This window comes from Barbus barbus (genome assembly GCF_936440315.1).
Source record: "Barbus barbus genome assembly, chromosome: 15".
Classification (NCBI taxonomy): domain Eukaryota; kingdom Metazoa; phylum Chordata; class Actinopteri; order Cypriniformes; family Cyprinidae; genus Barbus; species Barbus barbus.
In genome coordinates, this window is record NC_136743.1 from 459,840 (window position 1) to 480,320 (window position 20,481).

At 38.7% G+C, this 20,481-nt stretch overlaps 2 protein-coding genes across 2 annotated transcripts in view; one reads left to right on the top strand and one right to left on the bottom strand.

Annotated features, from left to right (window-relative positions):
* The window catches only part of LOC306881006 (transcriptional repressor p66-alpha), a 166,619-nt gene that overhangs the window by 64,333 nt on the left and 81,805 nt on the right, over window positions 1–20,481 (top strand). The gene's annotated exons all lie outside the window — the stretch shown is intronic.
* LOC306880914 (neoverrucotoxin subunit beta-like) lies at window positions 15,087–18,850 on the bottom strand (the record flags this gene model as incomplete). The annotated part of the gene is made up of 4 exons (XM_079434720.1): window positions 15,087–15,610; window positions 15,821–15,868; window positions 16,028–16,154; window positions 18,779–18,850. The coding sequence occupies 4 exons, from the start codon at window positions 18,848–18,850 to the stop codon at window positions 15,087–15,089; spliced, it is 771 nt and encodes a 256-aa protein (XP_079290846.1).

Sequence of the window (20,481 nt, forward strand, 5' to 3'; positions counted from 1 at the left end):
GTATAATAAATAATCTGTTAGAGAATAAATATTTTGCTATAGATTTATATTACAACCGTGGCATGTTGTTTCTAAATGTGTTTTAAGAGCTGAACAGAAGTGATTGGCCTGGTGATGATGAATACAGTAATGATGCTCTTCATATATATTCTGTTACTAACAGCTTGAGCTACTGCTGCAGTAACAAATCAACAACATCATATAAGAATGGTCATCTATTTCCCATGACATGCTGGATTAGAAGTCTGTCAAACTATACGTATAACTGCCTAAATCATGTCAAAGACATTATATATCCTATGAACAAGTATTGTGAGGTTTTACTTTATTGCAGTTATCAACCAGCTTTGCGTGTGTGGGTGATTTTACAAAAATAAACATATCTTCATATCCTCTGAAAGTTATGAACAAACATTCCTCCAGTAACATTACAGTCTTTTACAATCATTTTTGCACTATTAACAGAACTTTAATGTCATTTTTAAAACTCTAGACACATAATTCATAACTGATGATCAAAATGCACATTTTTCAGAATATTTAACACTTTTTTCAAATGCTTGGATACAATACACACGAGCCAAAGATCTTTTGTTCATTGAGCTACAATCACCGGTTCAGAATAACACAACTGAACATCAAAGTATAACTATTTCACAATACCACTCCCACATCACATCTGAATCGAGTGTCTATTCATTTCCTTACAATGATCTAACTATCAGCTGATACATCTGCTCAAAATGATAAGTAACTGTTGCATTACTCTTGAAGCATAGTTTTTTTTATGGAAAATGGTGAACAATATTAAATGTTTAGATTATGAAAGTGAAGCAACAGAGGGCTGAGTATGTTCAGGTACGATCAGTTTCAAGATGCCTGATGTTGGGAGAAAAACAAATACAAATCTATATCATGGTTATCAGTAATTGTTTTTCCTACGGTCTTTTTAGAGATTGATAGAGCTGGAAGCTGATGAAAACCATTCATATTTTTGGATGAGGCAGGCCATGACATGGAGGAGAGTTTGAGAGCCCAGCGGATGAGAGGGGCCCAGAACGATGCTCTCTGGGGCCTGACCACCCCACACTGAATGTGATTTTGAGGGGACCCAGAGCAAAATCAGTGCAATGGCCCAGAATTCCTAGCGACAGCACTGAGTGCAATCATGGTTTCAGGCCCATCCACAGTTTATCACCTTGTATTTAGCCCATATTCATATTTTCTTACTGTAACCCGACTGAGGAGTTTTTCAATAGGCTCCTCACAAACAAGTCCCTCTTCTCCAGGCCATAGATGATGTGTGCAATGACATCACAGGAGACCGATGTCAGACTCAGGCCTGTATTTGCCATCACAGAAGATTCTTTTCAAGATGTTTACGTAATGAAAACATCCATAATGATGTGGATGAGAACCTGTGGCCAAATCCACAAGACAGGGTTGATAAACACATAGAAGAGCAGCGAGGGACACTCCAGCTGACATTTTACTGTAGACCTAATGTAGTTTTTCTTATATTTTTTTGTCTTATTTAAAGTTTTTTGAAAAACCTGTTGTGTGGATTATGTCATACATCATATTCACGTTGTGTTTAATGATTCCAGTGTCTGTACTTTTCTCAATGCTGTATGAATGTGTAGAAGCATAATGAAAGCTGCATCATGTGTTTTGAACAACTATATTTAATGATTGTACTATCAACTACACAGTCAAACTATTGTGTTTAGAAAGGACAGGGAGAAAGGCAGGTGGGGGAGTATTGCTGTGTGTTAGAGATACGTGGACCTGCAGATGGTCTGCTGATATTACATTTGATTGTGTTGGTGTGGAAATCACTTCATCAAATTACATGTCATTTATTTTAATATGCCTATATCCAGACTTTTATGATCAGATAAAGAATATGCTGAATTCCTGTGACCAAAACAAAGAGATTATAATTATAGGTGATTTTAATATAAATTGGGATGATAACCATGGTAGAAAAAATCTTAAACGATCCACAGACTATTTTAACCTAGAACAACTTATCGATAAGCCAACTAGAAAAACAAATAACTCTCAGACAAGAATAGAGCTTTTGTTTAGACAGAATTATTAAGACCTTTAATTTTCTGACTGCTTTATCAGATCATAATACTATTTTGTTTTCTAGGAAGCTTTCAAAACATTGAAATATAATTGAATAGTGTTCCTCGTTCCTCTGATGCTAAATGAAATGCAATACCCAAAAATCAGACACAGAATCTTAATACAGCCTTGAAACTGGGAGGAATTATTACTCTCAAAAAATGTAGATAGCAGTTGAATGCGATTCCTTTATCAACAAGATCAAAGAGGTGATGTCCTGCTTTACCAGCAGGGGAGCCGTAGGGCCAGGAAGGGAAATAATCCCGTGGTTAGATCAAAACTGAAGAAATCTATTAAAATACTAAAACAATATCTGAAATCCGGTTTGTCCAATGATAGGAAAAAATACCTCGTCCTTTAAATGAAGGTCAGTCTATATTCCGGATACAAAATATAACAGAGGTAGAGGTAGAAAAGATCATTGATACTTTCAAAAATTCAAAAGCCAAGGATGTTCATGGTATTGATAATAATTTGTTAATAATAATGAATAAAAACTCATATGGATGCCTTGGTACAACCTATTACTTTTATGGTTAATCAGTCAATCAGTCAAAAAGCAGTTCCATTATCTTGGAAAGAGGCCATTGTTACACCCATCTTTAAATCTGGGTCAAAAACACAGGTCGCCAACTACCGACCAATTAGCATTTTGCCAGTAGTCTCTAAAGCTGCTGAAAAGTGGATAGCAAACCAACTGATTAAACACCTGGATAACGGTCTCCCCCATTGCATCGGTTTCCCAATCATTCCACAGAGACAGCAAACTGCTTTTGGTGGAAAAGATCAAGTGTTTACTGGATACGAATCCCTGTGTAGGAGCTGTATTTTTAGACCTTAAGAAGGCATTTGACACAATCAACCATCAAGTACTTCTGACCAAGCTCACATACTTTCATTTTTCCACAGATGCTATATCATGGCTTCAATCATACTCATCTAAGAGAACACAACGTGTAACATCCCCCTGCCTTAGTAATCACGCTGGAGTTACGCAGGGCTCAATTCTTGGGCCTTTATTATTTTCCATGTACATTAATGATCTCCCAGATGTCTGTCCTGAATTTAATGCACAGATGTATGCGGATGATGCTGTGATCTTTATACATGGTAAAGATGCTAAAACAATAGCTACAAATTTGTCTAATTCTTAACACCAAAAAGACCGTCGTTATAATGTTCACAAAAAAACCCCCAATGAAGTCAAATATTGTAAAATCTGACTGTAAGACGTCCACAAAACGACCACCAACAGGAATGAGAGAGGAATTGGAGTCGGGAACTCGATTCAAGTATCTTGGGGTTATACTAGATTCAAACCTCACTTTCAAAAAACACAGAAAAAGGTAACCAATGTTATAAAATTGAATTGACAAAATGTCAAACAAATTAGGCCCTTTATTACAACAGAGGCTGATAAATCCTACCTTCATTGTATGATTTAGTTTCATAGTTTGGTCGTTTGCTGGTGTCACTGGACTAAAATCCATTGATCAACTTTACAAAAGCAGTTAAGGTATTCGAGAGGAAACCACAGTCGTTTCATCTTTGTTCAATTCTAGAAAAGTATCAACTCCTAAGTTTTGAAAATCTTAAAGTATTTAAAACTAGTTGTCTTATATATAGATCAAGGAATGGAATGGCCCACCGCCTCTGGGGGATTTGATCAAAAGAGAAATAGTGAAGTACCATTTAGAAAGACTACTTTTGCACAAAATGTCCTTTCTATTATTCTAATGCTCTACCATCTGCAATTAGAGGTTAAGAAACTACTTAAAAGATGGCTGAATAACAATCAAAATTGTGAACACTAGTTAAGAACTATCCACAGACACTTTAAAATATGCCTTTCAAAGTAGGTACAATGGAATGTCTATGCATAGCAATTTTAAAATATGCATCTTAAAATAATTATAATAACAAGTATTTTATTGAAGCGTGTTTTTTTTTTTGTATATTGTATTATGTTTTCTCTTATCTTTGTACATTTTTTAAAGTGTTTTCCATGTCTGGGACTACGGATGGAAATCAGCACTGTGCTAAATCTGGCATATTTATGTCATTGTACCTTCATTAATATGCATTGTCCCATCCAAAAAAAAGAAAAGAAACAATGGTTATCTTGTGTGTGGGTGATCTAAAGTAATGTTCCTATGATATTTCATAATAAATGAGTATTTTGAACCAATGCTTTTGCAAATACAAGGCCTCTTTAAAGATATGAAGGCAATATGCAAAGTTGTGAATTTTGGGCAGTCTGTGATACAAATAATGACTGTTTTGAGTTTGATGACATCAAGGTTCCATTATTAGTGCAAGAATGATTGTAAAAAACTGTAACAGACTTTTGATTCAGTTATTTGTTCTTTAACATTCGTATAACCAAAAACAAACAAAAAAAAAAAAAACAAAAAAAAATCAACACAACGTTCTTGGAACATATTTAGTACAGATGCTGCAGATGCACTCAGTTCTTAGCTCTTCTGGTGTGGTGTTTGCATGCAGCAGTGCTTCTGTACAGTAGATGTCAGTGTGTTTTCATGCTACAATCACTGCGGTTCAATGACGTCATGCTTCAGCTTCAGCATTCTGTGACATGAAAACAGTACAACAAAACACAAATATGTCAATATATCAGACCTGCAGTGCTCATAAGCATCCAGCATGTTTTAAAGTAAGAGCAATCATCCTCAGACACATTTATAAAATGGTCTATACATGAAGTTCTGGAGTGTGTGTATAAGTGTGTGTGTGAGAGAGAGAGTGTGTGTGAGAGAGACAGTGTGTGTGAGTGTGTCTGTGTGTGTGAGAGAGACAGAGTGAGAAAGAGAGAGTGTGTGTGTGTGTGTGTGCGAGAGAGAGAGAGAGAGAGAGAGAGAGAGGGTGTGTGTGTGTGTGTGTGTGAGAGACAGAGAGTGTGTGTGAGTGTGTCTGTGTGTGTGAGAGAGACAGTGTGTGTGAGTGTGTCTGTGTGTGTGAGAGAGACAGAGTGAGAAAGAGAGAGTGTGTGTGTGTGTGTGTGCGAGAGAGAGAGAGAGAGAGAGAGAGAGGGTGTGTGTGTGTATGTGTGTGAGAGACAGAGAGTGAGAGAGTGTGTGTGTGTGTGTGTTAGTGAGTGTGTGTGTGTCTGTGTGTGTGAGAGAGACAGAGTGAGAAAGAGAGTGTGTGTGTGTGTGTGTGTGTGTGTGTGAGAGAGAGAGAGAGAGAGAGGGTGTGTGTGTGTGTGTGTGTGTGTGTGTGAGAGAGAGTGTGTGTGTGTGTCTGTGTCTGTGTGTGTGTGTGTGTGTGTGTGAGAGAGAGTGTGTGTGAGTGTGTGTGTGTGTGTGTGTGTGTGTGGTTTATGAGGACACAAATGTGTATAATGACATGGGTATGACAATATGAAGGTGGTTTATGAGGACACTGCCATATGTCCCCGTAATTCAAAAGGCTTAAAAAACATACTAAATGGTGTTTTTTTGAAAATCTAAAAATGCACAAAGTCTCCTGTGAGGGCTAAGTTTAGGTGTAGGGTTGGTGTAGGGCAATAGCACACACAGTTTGTTCAGTATAAAAACCATTATGCCTATGGAGAGTCCCCATAAACCACAAAAACCAACGTGTGTGTGAGTGTGTGTGTGTGTGAGAGAGAGAGAGTGTGTGTGAGTGTGTCTGTGTGTGTGAGAGAGACAGAGAGTGAGAAATAGTGTGTGTGTGTGTGTGTGTATATAAGTGTGTGTGTATATGCGTGTAATTGTTTTGGATTATCAAGCATTTTCTTGTATCTCAATTATTGACAGCATGACTTCCTGAAGAGGAAAACTACTGGGCAAAAGTTTTATATGTTTTCCAGTGCAAATATCTAAACATCCTTAAATCAAGATACATTTACTGCAGAAGCACAATAGCATCAGATAAGTCTTTTTTTTTTAAGGAAAAATATATCAAAATAAAGTGAGTTTAAACAATAAATATCTGGCAGTGGTTTTATTTTTCACTTCATTCACTTCATTGTGATGCATTTTTTCCCGAGAACAAGACTAATCTGACGTCATATTGAATCTCCAGTAAATGTATCTTGATTTATGAATATTTAGATATTGTTCTGGAAAAGAAGACAGAAACCTGCAGCTCTCAGACAGACTCACACAAAATGAAAAGAGAGATGTAAGTGATGGAGGAGAGCCACGAGCACATTCTGTTCCTCATCTGATTCTGCTGGAGCATCACACAGAAATAACCGTATCCACGGCAACCGCCTCACCAAGGACCAACACCAGTCTGAACAAGAGAACAATACAAACAGCTGATCCAACACAACTAAACTAGTAGAGCTACTGAACACGGTGACCACCAGCAACTAACCGACCCAAACTAACATCATGCAGCACCAGCAGCGTCTGCCGTCTGATCCAGGAGAGGAGGTGAGGATCAGTCTTCAGTCAAACATCAGCGCTTCTCCTCTCTAACAGAGCCATCAGAGCCAGCTGGAGAGGAAAAGTCACAACTATACATGTATATATATATATATATATATAGTATAGTAAGTGATTACATGCAATCTGTATTCTGTAATCAGACTCCAAATATTAAGTACTATAATTAGATTATATTACATTTTAATATGCTCATAATCAAATTACAGTAATTTTTTTACATTACATTATTACATCTTTTTCACACAATAGCAGCGCATTATTCAAAATGCATTCATTTTTGTAATTTATTGACAAATTAGGTAAAAAGTAACCTAAAAGTAATCTAAAAAGTAGTCAGAATACATTACCTAAAATTAGTAACAATAAGTTACTGATTACAATTTTCATCATGTAATCTGAAATCAGTAACGGACTACATGCAAATAATCTAGCAGCACAAGCCAACGATATTTGTAATTCACAATGAGCAGGTTTATTAGAAAACTAGATTAAGAAGTGAGAGAGAAGAGGAGAGGAAAAATATTTTTTTCTTATTTGTTTTGTGAGTTAACTAAGATATTAATGAGCATAAATGGCATCGAAATTAATAAAACTGCTCCCCAAAAGATAAACGTGCAAAAATGTCCCTGTAGGAGTTCATGGTTTTTAGATATCATATATTTAAACAATATCACATGATTCATGACTGCAAATGTGATTTTGATTTTATATAATAGGTATATAATCAAGTACAAAAAAAGTTAATATTAAGTGACATTAATTAGTGTGGAAACTGGAGCACAAGTCGTATGAACTGGTGATAAGATCATTTTTGTGTTTAAAGATGTTCTTGTGTTAAAATCGAACCGCAAACAACAGAATGACGAACTCTAAATGAGTCTCATGTCCTCCTTCTCTTTTATTATCTGATGACTCACTTTATTAATAAAGATTCTGAACACAGACAAACACGTCTGAGAGTGACTCTGTATTTGGATCATTTGAAGCTTTACTGAAATGTGAAAGAGCCCACGTCTCACACACACACACACACACACACACACACACACGATGCCGGGTGTTGTTTGTGGTAATAATAGCTCCTCATGTTCACACACATCTCTGTTGAATCCATCAGAAGCGGGTCGTTGTGACTGATGTGAATGTGTGGCGTGACTCAAACACATGAAGGCGTGTTGCGAGCGTGTCACGAGTGCCATTCACTTACTTCACTGCAGATCAGTTAATACTAAATATCAAGCATGCAAAATAGTGATGTTCTTCCTCAGAATGTTTGTCTTGTTTTCCAGTGCAAATATCTAAACATCCTTAAATTAAGAGACAATTACTGGAGATGCAAAATGACTTAATTATATAAAGTCTTGTTTTCTGGAAAGAAACAAAAAGGAAGAAATGATCAAAATGAAGTGTTTCTGCTTACAGTTTTTTTCAGCTGCTTGCACACATTTTCAAAACTTTGCCTCTCTTTTTTTTTTACTTTACACACAAATCCAAGAATTGCACACAAAATGCAAAATGCCTCACATCTCTTGCAAAATGAAGCACTGCATTCAAAATATCACCAACACATCTCAAAAGCAAACATTTGCCGTTATATTAATTTTTGTGTGTTACATAGAGAATTTCGTTGTTTTGCAAAAAGTGTTTAATGAAATTGAAAACTGAGTCAAAGGCTGAGAATTAGTGTCTGGTTTTGTAGATTTGGTGTGTGCTTCTGCTGTTTGAGTGACAGCTTTCAGAAACTGTGTGACAAGGAAAGATTCTGTGTGGAAGCAGCTGAAAAACACTGTAAAACAAGAACAAATATCTGCCAATGGACAAGAAATCTGCCAAACTCAAAGAGAAAGCAAGATTATTTTTTCTGACTCCACTGGCAAATAATTGTCCTTTTAGAAGCAAAAACTCACTTAATTGTAATATTTGAGAAAACAAGACCTCATATCTTCAGTCATTTTGCATCTCCAGTAAATCTGTTCAGATATTTGTGCTGGAAAACAAGACACAAATAATATAATTTTGCAGTGTAGAATCTTAAATGGCAAAATCTAATGCAAAGAATTTTATTGAAATCATTAATAGAAATAATTCATGAGGAATCATTATACTTTATAAAACTAATGAATTTATAATGCTCCTCTCATAAATGTGATCAGAATCAAATATAAAGTGAGTCATTAAACTACAGAACGCATGAGAGAGCGACACGTCTGTCCATCAAACACTCACTGGAGGATAAACTGAGGTTTAAACTGAATCATTTGACTGTTTATGTGTGTGTGTGTGTGTGTGTGTGTGTGCATGTTTATGTGGTTTATGAGGACACAAATGTGTATAATGACATGGGTATGACAGAGGTATTACAATATGAAGGTGGTTTATGAGGACACTGCCTATGTCCCCGTAATTCAAAAGGCTTTAAAAACATACTAAATGGTGTTTTTTTGAAAATCTAAAAATGCACAAAGTCTCCTGTGAGGGCTAAGTTTAGGTGTAGGGTTGGTGTAGGGCAATAGCACACACAGTTTGTTCAGTATAAAAACCATTACACCTATGGAGAGTCCCCATAAACCACAAAAACCAACGCGTGTGTGTGTGTGTGTGTATGTGTGAGAGAGAGAGAGAGAGTGTGTGTGTGTTTGCTAACTGTGTGCATTCATGTATGTAGTGAGAATACTTTAGATTGATGTGTGTATTCATGCGTGTGTGTGTGTGTGTGTGTGTGTGTGTGTGTGTGTTTATAAGGGCTGATTTCACTGGAACAGGAAATGCACACAAGCAAAGCACCTACAACTTCCTGCTAGCGTCTCACTGTGTTAACCCTCATCACATCTGATCTGCATCGACCGCATGAACATCACTGACCTGCAGACTGACCCGTTTACATCAAACAGCAGTTATTTGATCTAATATACTGTAAAAATGGTGAAATATTATTCTACTGTAAAACAGCTGTTTTCTATGTGAATATGTGTTAAAGTGTAATGTATTTCTGTGATCTGCAGCTGTATTTTCAGCATCATTACTCCAGTCTTCAGTGTCACATGATCTTCAGAAATCATAATAATATACTGATTTAATGCTTAATATTTTTGTGGAAACCGAGATGCATTTTATTTTTCAGGATTCACAGATGAATAGAAAGTTGAAACGAACAGTATTTATTTGAAATAGAAATCTACTGTAACATTATAAATGTCTTTACTGTCACTTCTGAAATATTTAATGCATCCCTGATGAACAAAAGTGTTACACTCCATATCAGTCGATCTGTTCTCGTCAGATCTCAGCTCACAGTAACAGCTCGAAATAACAGAGAAGCTCCATCTGTGAGGAGAAGATGAATGAGGAGGAGGATTATATTCCTGTAAGTGACAATAGTGACACTGTGACACCAGCAGGGGTCTCCATACACACGCACACACACACACGCACACACACACACACGCACACACACACACGCACGCACGCACACACGCACACACACACACTTTCTGCTTCTGCAGGTCTGTGGTGTTTTCTGTGGATCTGAAGCGACTTGTGCTGCTTTATTGATTACGGTTGGGTTCGGACACAACATGAACTGGAATCTGTATTCATGCGTGTCTCATGTCTTCTGATAAACATGCAACGCTTCATGAAGACCAAACACGAGCAGAATCTGAAGAAGAGCTGAGTCACTGTGTGTTAGTAACCGGAGTGTGAGTCACACTGTGTGTGTGTGTGTATAGGAGCAGAATGTCCAGTACAGAGGATGAAGAAGTGTGTCTTCTGCCTCATCACACACAGACAGACACACACACACTTCAGTTATGAGTATAGGCGAGTGTGAAATGAATGTGGTACGAGAAGAACAAATGTGTGTGTTACAGTAAGATCACGTCTCAGCTGTTCATCACACACACACACACACACACACACAGTTCTCAGAGGAACCCGTTACCCACAATGCATCACTTACCGTAGTTTACTGTTTCAGAGTAACCATTTACATGACACCAGTGAGACAGAGACACATGCATTTGTCTATTTGATTAGTGTTTTATTCTCTTCTGTTTCATGTGTTTGTATTTGCATTTTATTATTGTTTTATTAACAGTACTGGTAATTTATTACTCGTATAATGTAGTATCGTAATGCAAAGCATTTATCAGCAGACAATATGGATTTTAAGGGAATAGTTCACTCAAAAATGAACAGAAGTTGAAAATGTGCTCACCCTCAGTCCATCCGAGGTGTGGATGAGTGTGTTTCTTCATCAGGTTTGTATAAATGTGTCTCTGCATCAGTGTCTCAGCAATGGATGCTCTGCAGTGAATGGGTGCCGTCAGAATGAGAGTCCAAACAGCTGATAAAAACATCACAATAATCCACAAGTAATCCACACCATGTCATGACTGCCTATTGTGGAGGAGCGAGGAACCAGGAGACAAGGGATACTCACAATAAATAAAGGGATATTATATAAAGGGATTCCAGTGGTTAATTAAAGTAAAGGGATACTTTAATTAACCACTGGAACACTGGACAGGCAGGAACATACACGTAGGACAAGGATTTGACGTATAAGACCCGACAGAGACAGAATGCAAGGACCAGGGGCCTCATGTATAAAACTTTCCGTAGATTTCATCCTAAAAGTGTGCGTACGCACAAAAGCTAGATTTTGTGTACACACAAAAGTTTTCAGATTTATAAAAGTATGCGTACGCCAGAACATGAGCAAAAATGCCTTTATAAATCTCAGGGGAAGATTGTGTGTGCGTGCATCTCCACCCCGCCTCCTCCCAGATATCACCATGTATGGAGCTTACAACGCCTCGTTTTACGATGCATAACCTCATCTGCATATCATTTCCATGCATATTCCCATCCACGTGACACCATGTTTAACATCATCAAAGTCAAGTCAAGTCAAGTCAATATTATTGGTATAGTGCTTTTAACAATGCAAATTGTGTCAAAGCAGCTTTATATCGGCTTTACAGCTTTACAGTATTTAGACGGGGAAATAGTTTGTGGAAATAGTGTAATTCTCCTCTGGCCAGACAAAATCAGCAGTTTAAATCTAGGCCGCAGCAGAGTCAGATTGTGCAGAGGACTCATCTGGTTCCTGTGGTCTTGTCCCGATGGCCGTCTTGGAGACAGGATCTTCACTGGGGGTCAGTCTCTGGGGTCATCTAGGTGTCCTGCTGTAGAGGTCATCTCTAGGTGCTGATCCACCATCTGATCTGGATACGGACTGGATCTGGGTGGCTACGGTGACCTCGGAATAAGAAAGAAAAGGTGAACATCTTTTAGCTATTTTTAGTGGAAACAGGTAAGCTATTTATTGCAGTGTCACTGACAAAGTATTTTAAAAAGGAAACAGGCAAATCTTACCGTCCCCCTAAGTTTTATCCTTCAAATACAGTGGTATTTTTCATAATGTTGTGGAGATGCCTTCACTCGACATCAACACCTCTATGCAGCTGCGGTTGTACAGTAGCTATTATTCAAACCGGACAGTGGACCGTTCGACCACCGAATCCAGCAGTGTTCGCCATAATATCAAAGTAAGTGTGCATCATTTATCATTGTTCTCACTAAAAAAATTCTCATAATATGAGATCCGCAGTTTAGTTTAAATATATGAATTATTATAGCACTCATCACTGTCATTAAAACATTGCATGCCACAGGAAAAGTGATTAAGCGTATCAACTACAAATATGTCTAAATTCATATAATTTTGGATGAACTTCTATGTAATTTCAGTGCTTATTTCCATTGATGAGAGTGGAATAGGCTATTTAATGTAAATGTGTATATCGAAATGAAAACAGTTTAAAATCATTGTTTACTTCATTACTCCAGGAAAAAGAGTGCGTACATACAGTCAAGAGCATCCGTACGGTGCATACATATTTACGCCAAGTTTATTTTTTATAAATCCAGATATGTGCGTGGAAAACAGCATACGCACATTTCTATGCCCATTGCAACGTTTATACATGAGGCCCCAGGACTTAAATACATGGGGTAATCAGGTAATAGGGAGGAACACAGGTGTGACGAATGACATAATTAACCAAGGGAGAAACTGGGACACGGAGCACATGGGGACGGAAAACACAAACAAAACAGTCCAGGGGCATCACACACCACTCCAGTCCATCAGTTAACATCTGGAGAAGACAAAAGCTGAAACAAATCCATCATTAAGACGTTTTGAACTAAAATATCATAGAGTCCATAATCCATAATAACGCTTCCTCCAGTGAAAAAGTGTTCTGGTCTGAATCAGGAGAGAAATCTGCACAGATCAAGCACCGTTTACAAGATAAAACAGCTCTAAACAAACATGGGGCTGGATTTTGATGCGAGAGACAACAAGAGATGGACCTTTTCACTGGAGGAAGCGTTATTATGGATTATGGACTAAAAACGTTTTAATGATGGATTTGTTCTTCTCCAGATGTTAACTGATGGACTGGAGTGGTGTGGATTATTGTGATGTTTTTATCAGCTGTTTGGACTCTCATTCTGACGGCATGTTTAGCAGATTTAATTTTTGGGTCAATAATTCTCTTTAAATGCAGTTTCTCATTGAGATTTTCTGTCATCATTTACTCACCATCATGACGTCTAAACATGTTTGTCTTTCTCCGGTGGAACACAGAAGGTTAATCTGGTTAGTGATGGTATAGTTATTATTTGAGCACAAATGCAGCAAAACATGAAGGTTATGAATAATATATGGAGTAAAACATGGTAAAACTGTAGTGACATTTCAAGTTAATTAATGCCTGAAATGCAATGTTTCCCTTTATTAAAGCTGATCAATGATTTATCGATCACAGCTGGATCAATTTCTCTCTTTCTGGCTGCAGAATCAGCGACTCCTTCACGAAGGAGATAAAAGCGAGGTAATGGCCACTTGCATTTTGTGCTCGAGGGACATCATCAGCATATTCAGAGTCCATTGTCCATTAATCTGGAAGAAGGTCAAAGGTCAAAGTTTCCCGTTCAGATGGAGAGTAGAGCGCAGGGTCAATACAGCCTGATGGTGTTTGAGCGCATTTGAATGTGACCGTCACGGCCGAAGGTCAAGGGTCAGCCGGAGGTTGGGTCGACCGTCTGAAGGCCTTTATAAAGCCTCATGTGTCATTATTATATGACAGGCGTGACGGATCTGAGATCAAAACACCAGAAAACACCAGACGCGTCTGATGTGGATCGACTGCGATTAAATAACTCACAGCTGTTGAAATGATGCTTTCACTCATTCATATCATGGTAGTGATAAAGCATATAAATCTGATCTAATTGTCTAATTAAGAAAATATTCTGAGTAATGTCTCAGTATTGTTTTTGCCCATGTAACAATAGTCTCTTTTTGTCTATTATCTGTAATGAGAATGAATATAGGTCTGTCTCTTTATGTATGGTTGAGTATCCAGATGTGAAATCTGGAAGCTGTTTTAATATCGTTTTTATATCAATAATCACAATTTGGATTTATTTTTGGGAGAAAAAAGTAGTGTTAGTGATCTGCAGAATAAAGAAAGTAATAGAGATTTGAATGAAATGACGACAGAATGATTATTTTGTACTCAATGATCTCTTTAACCCTCTGATGCTCCACACTTGTGATCTTCACGGTCAAAAGTAAAGAGCACCAGAGGGTTAAAGGGTAAAACAGTGTCCAGAAGTGAAAGACTTGTGTATATATACCAGCAGATCTACACCAATAACCCATTAAACTGTTTTAAATAAGCATCTTCAACTGTTCAGACTGATAGTCACGCCCCAGACTCACGTGATTGGTCGAGTCAGTGATTGACAGGTCTGCGTTTGATTTCATGTCTTGTGAGCATCTCATCTCATCTCATTCAGTTCTTGTATGAGAGAGAAGAACATGTTCAGAGTCATGAATATCTTCATCAGAAACACAGTGAGAAACAGTGAGTGAATCCAGAGTGAGTCCAGATCAGAATAACAGAAACACATCTATACAAGTTATAGCAAATCTCAAGTGTCTGATTTATTTTGTTACAAAAACAATTTTATCATCAGGCTCTTTATATATAGTTGTTATAAGTACAGCAAATCTCAACTGCTTGATTGTTTATATTGTCACAAATGTAAATCAATTATCATCCAGCGCTAATCTCATAAATGCGTCTATAAGATAAGAAGATATTATGAAATAAACATTAACATCATGATTTTCAGCTGCTCTCACACACCTGCGACTGCTTCCTGTGACCGATTGCGGCTCATGTAGGTCAGATGAGTGTGTGTATATTACTAAACACACTGCACTACTCCTGTCACATACACACACTTACAATCACTCACATATACATACCCACAAACAAACACACACACACACACAAAATTAAGTGCATGACAACGAAAAACACAGATATAAAGAAAAACACAAATACTAGGAAGGGCCGGAGCTACATGTGGAAAATAATTTAAAATTATTTACTGACTGTGTGATCATTTGAATTGAACCATCATTTTGATAATAATAATATCTAATCTTTATCAGCACAGATTCACTGATGATCCAGAACAAACATAAAACCCAGGATAGAGGGTCTGAGTGAATGTGGTCTGGACTGTGTGGATGAGGCTCATTGTGTCAGAGACGCTGTAGAAGGACAGAGTTCCTGCTCTGTGATCCACAAACACTCCTATTCTCCTGCTGATGGACTCTACAGGGAGAGCAGTGTCTATCTTATTGTGTATGAATGAGTAACTAGAGGAAGAGCAGTACAAACTCCAGGACTGATCATTGAATCCAAACAAACACTCATGACCTGATCCCTTCCTGCTGATGCTCTTATATGACACTGATATTAACACACCTTTATCTCCTCTCCACTCCAGCTCCCAGTAACAGCGTCCACACACTCTCTCTCTACACAACACCTGAGAATAATACTGAAATCTGTCTGGATGATCAGGATACGACTGATCTTTGTCAGTGACAGTAATCACTCTGTTGCTCTCAGACAGACGGAGGCGTTTATTCACTGTGTTCAGATCCAGAGTGAGCTGATGGGAATCTGATGGAGATAAAAACACATCAGAATCAGGAATTATGAATCTGTTTGATCTTTTCATGTTGCTGAACTCTTCATGTTCAGTGTATCATCAGTGTCTCAGTAAAAATGACCATATATCCTGTGCTAATCATCATTTACATCATCAATTATAAAACTCTTCTTTCACCTTCAACAGGAAGAACATGAACACACTCAGAGAGTTTTTCTTACATTGTAGGAAGTGGTTCCTGGTTCTGGGAACAATGTTGGTGAATGTGACTGTGGAAATCAACAGACATGAACAGTGTGATTCTCATGATCCTGCATCCATTCCTAACACATTTCTAATATGATCTTCTCCATGATATGAGATGATGGAGAGCAGATGAATCTCCAGGACTTTACCTCTGTCTGAGATCTTCTTGAGCTCCTCTTTGCAGAAATCCTCCAGTTTGTCTCTCAGCTGATGAACAGATTCTCTCAGATCATCAAAAGAGACGAGAGAACTGAAGAGATCATCATTTCCATCTGTAGATTCAGGAGGTGTTGAGAGAGACTGGAAACTCTACAGAAAACAGAAATCATAACTCATCAGCTCCACACTTCACCCAATAACCTGCTCCAGCATCAGATTTGACTGATCTTTAGTAACTCACCTCAATCCTGCACTTTCACAGGATTTTAAAGCCTCACTTCATGTTTGGGGTCTTCATGGTCAAATTCATCATTGTGTTACAGGCAAATAAAAATCAATTTGATCAAGTTTGAAGATCACCTGATCTAATTTTGATTAACATTACTCAAATTTGTTAAAATGTTTTTGAAGTTTGTGAAGTTTTGAACTGTTGGTGGCGCTAGTGGTGTTGGACAGCTAAATATATCCTCCAGAAGAAAGAGCTCAGAGAAATGATTCCTAAGAGATTTCCAGAGCTGAAAGCCATTTGTAATCCGTGTCTCTTTCAGAAGAGCGCCAAACACAACAGGCTTATTGCAGGTGCATCGGTGCCACAGAGACCAATCAATCGGCACACAACACACCAAAGCAGCGCGAGAATGATCCAAAAGCATAAAGAGCCGTCTGCTTTCCAGTCGCTCCCGCAGCACCCCGATGCCTTGCACAGACCGGTCCGCGCAGTGCTGATCCATCCTGAATAAGCCTAAACAAACTATCAACAATGGAGGACGTTGCATTGCTATTGATCTCACTGTCCTCCACTGCTGTCTGTGCAGAGCGCTGTTAGGACACACAGTGATTCAGGCTTCAGTGAGTCTGAACTGAGACGGAGACAAACTTCTCTTCTTCTCCAGACTCACCTTATGAGACTCCACAGCCTCTCTCAGCTGCTGGAGATCTTTCTCTCTCTGCTGGATTCTCTGCTGGAGCGTCTTCTGCGTCTCCTTCAGCTGCTTCTGCAGGACAAACACATGATAGTGAATCTCACAGAAAACTACTGGCACTAAATCATCATGTGAACAGATGAATCCAGTAAAAGTGGAGCTGATAATTAATGGCTGTAGGTTCAAACTCCAGAAGTGATGATTGATACAATCATCTTATTATCAGGAAGCATAAGGAATGCTTCACATTGCATTCATAAGTATCGTAAAAGTGAAAGTGAAACAGACATAGAGCTTCACACTGACAGTGTTTCTGTGTAATGAAGGTGAGGCTCTATGCAGAAAACAGACTATTGGATCACTACACTAAGTATTAACTTGTATGATTAATATTAAATACCTGTTTCTCTGTCCTCTGGTCTGCAGCTGATACAGTGTCATGGTTTTTATGTTCAATAATCGTACACAGCACACAGACAAGGCAAGGCAAGTTTATTTATATAGCACATTTCATACACAGTGGTAATTCAAAGTGCTTTACATAAAAGAAAGTGAAATAGACATTAAAATCAATAAAAACATGGAAATAAAAATAATAAAAACAAGGAATTTTAAAATGATATAGAAATTGATTTAAAATAAATTTAAAGAAAATTATTACATAAAATACATTGCAGTCAGTTGGGACATATAGCACAGTGCTCATTCATCAAATGCACAGTTAAACAGATGAGTTTTGAGTCTTGATTTAAATGTGGCTAATGTTTTAGCACATCTGATCTCTTCTGGAAGCTGGTTCCAACTGCGGGCCGCATAATAGCTAAAAGCAGACTCCCCTTGTTTTGTGTGAACCCTTGGTATTTCTAACTGACTCCATCCTAATGGTCTGAGTGGTCTGTTAGGTTTATATTCAGTGAGCATATCAGCAATATATTTAGGTCCTAGGCAATTGAGTGACTTATAAACAAGTAAAAGTACTTTAAAATCAATCCTAAATGTAACTGGAAGCCAGTGTAAGGACCTGAGGACTGGTGTGATATGCTCAGATTTTCTGGTTCTAGTCAGAATCCTGGCAGCAGTGTTCTGGATGAGCTGCAGCTGTCTAATGGTCTTCTTGGGAAGGCCGGTGAGGAGACCATTACAGTAATCCACCCTGCTGGTGATAAAGGCATGAACAAGTTTCTCCAAGTCTTGACTGGAAACAAAACATCTAATTCTTGCAATGTTTTTGAGATGATAGTATGCTGATTTAGTTACTGCTTTGACATGACTACTGAAACTAAGGTCTGTCTCCAGAATCACCCCAAGATTTCTGACTTGATTTTTAGTTGTTTGACCCCTAGAGTCAAGGTATGCATTCACCTTGAGAACTTCATCTTTGTTTCCAAATGCAATGACTTCAGTTTTCTCCTTGTTTAACTGAAGAAAGTTCTGGCACATCCAACTGTTAATTTCATCAATGCATTGGCAGAGGGAGTCAATGGGGCTGTAGTCATTTGGAGATAAGGCTAGGCTAGATGAGTTCATGTGTCCAGACACACTGGACACATGAACTTATCCTGAAAAACTCTGGCTCCTGTCATTTTACTGCATGAACACAGAGACACAAACACACAACAGCTCAACTACACTTCAGTTTCTCTTTCCCTGAACTCATGTGATTCCTGTTTCCTGGTTCTGTATTTGAGTGACGTGTGTAAAACAGGTGTGTCTGTGAGTCTGTAAAGCAGATAAAGAACGACATGTTCTCATGACAGCTTATGCTGTCCAGCTATTCTGGAGTCAATTCTGGGAAGCCCAGGTAGACCTGTTCACTTCCCAGGAATCCTCCACTGCCAGCTGTCTTCTGACCAGATGCTCCTCACAACAGGCCCTGGCAGATTCTCCCGAGGAAGGACCTTCTTTCACAGAGATGGGGACCATATAGAACCTGTGTCCAGATCTGTGTGGAATCTCCTCGTGTGGCTTCTGGATGGGACAGTGAAGGCTTAACTGGCTTATGACAGGCAGTGATAGACACTTTCACTCAGACCAGAGCCTGCTCTTCCAGACAGGCTTTTGCGCTGAAGTGGAGTCTGTTTGTTGAGTGGTGTTCCTCTCGTTTATAAGACCTTCAAAGATCCCCGATCAGTTTTGTGCTTTCCTTTCTGCAATAGATGTTAGAGCGGAAGCTGTCACCATCTACCTTGAAAGTGTATGTTTCTGCCGTTACAGCACATCATGACACAGTGGAGAGCAGGTCCCTAGAGAAATATGACCTTATCATCAGGTTCCTGAGAGGTGCTAAGAGGTTAAACCCTCCAAAACCATGCCTCATCCCCTCATGGGATCTCTCTTGCTGGGCAACAGAGAGCTCCTTTTGAGTCAGTTGAGCTTAAGATACTGTTATTTTAAGACCACACTCCTGAGCTCGCCCACTTCCATCAAGAGGTTGAGGGACCTGCAGGCATATTTGGTCAACGAAATGTAAGGTATACACAATTGGCCCACGGAGGTATCCACTGGTGGCTGGAGGTTTCCTGCATGTTCGGTCTTTTCAGTGTGCAAAGTTATTAAATTTAGGTTAAATTTAAAACTGACTCTAATCTGACTCCATTTTATTATGACCTCGAATTTAGATTGACATTTGACGAATTGGTTGTTTGTCAATTTGTCAATTTCTCAAGAGCTTTATTGTCATTCTGCTACATGTGGGGACATACAGTGGAACGAAATGTTGTGCCTCGCAGGACCACGGTGCTACATAAATGCAGACATACAACAATGAAGTAAAAAACACTATAAACCTATACACTACTAACCTACTGACAGATTTAACTAGAAGCATACTATATATAAATATTTACCCTATACAAGCTAAAAAATAAAAAGATAAAAAATACAAACTATACGAATGCGTCACATAAATACTGTACATGTGCAAAGAGAAACATTTTGAGTCAGCAGCTGGTTGGGGAACAGTGCAGGATGATTTGTAGTGCATGAGCATGTAAACATACATATATTGCTGAGTCTTTTGTGGGATTGTGTACACGCAGCAGTGTGTGTAAAGTGTCTAGTGAACATAGAGGAGAGTGTGTTACTACAGGTGGTTTGTACAGGCACAACTCACCTGTGTGTAGCACACTTCGAATTGCACAAAAAAGTTCCATACAGTTTTTTCTTTGGTGTGGTAAGGTTGGGGGTGGGGGGATGGTTCATGTTTCAGGAGGTAGGGGTTTGCATGGGATGCTCCGGTACCGTCTTCCTGATGGTAGGAGCTGGAAGAGACTGTGGGAGGGATGGGTGGAGTCCTTCATGATGCTGTTGGTTTTGCTGGAGCATCGTGTAAGGAAGATGTCCAGGATGGAGGGGAGAGGGGCACCGATGATCTTTGCAGCTGTGTTCACTGTCCGCTGGAGGGTCTTGCGGTCAGTAGCACTGCAGTTCCCGTACCAGACAGTGATGCAGCTGGTCAGCACACTCTCAATGGTGCCTCTGTAGAATGTGGTGAGGATGGGTGGAGGGAGACTTGCTCTTTTCAGCCGGCGGAGAAAGTGTAGGCGCTGTTGTGC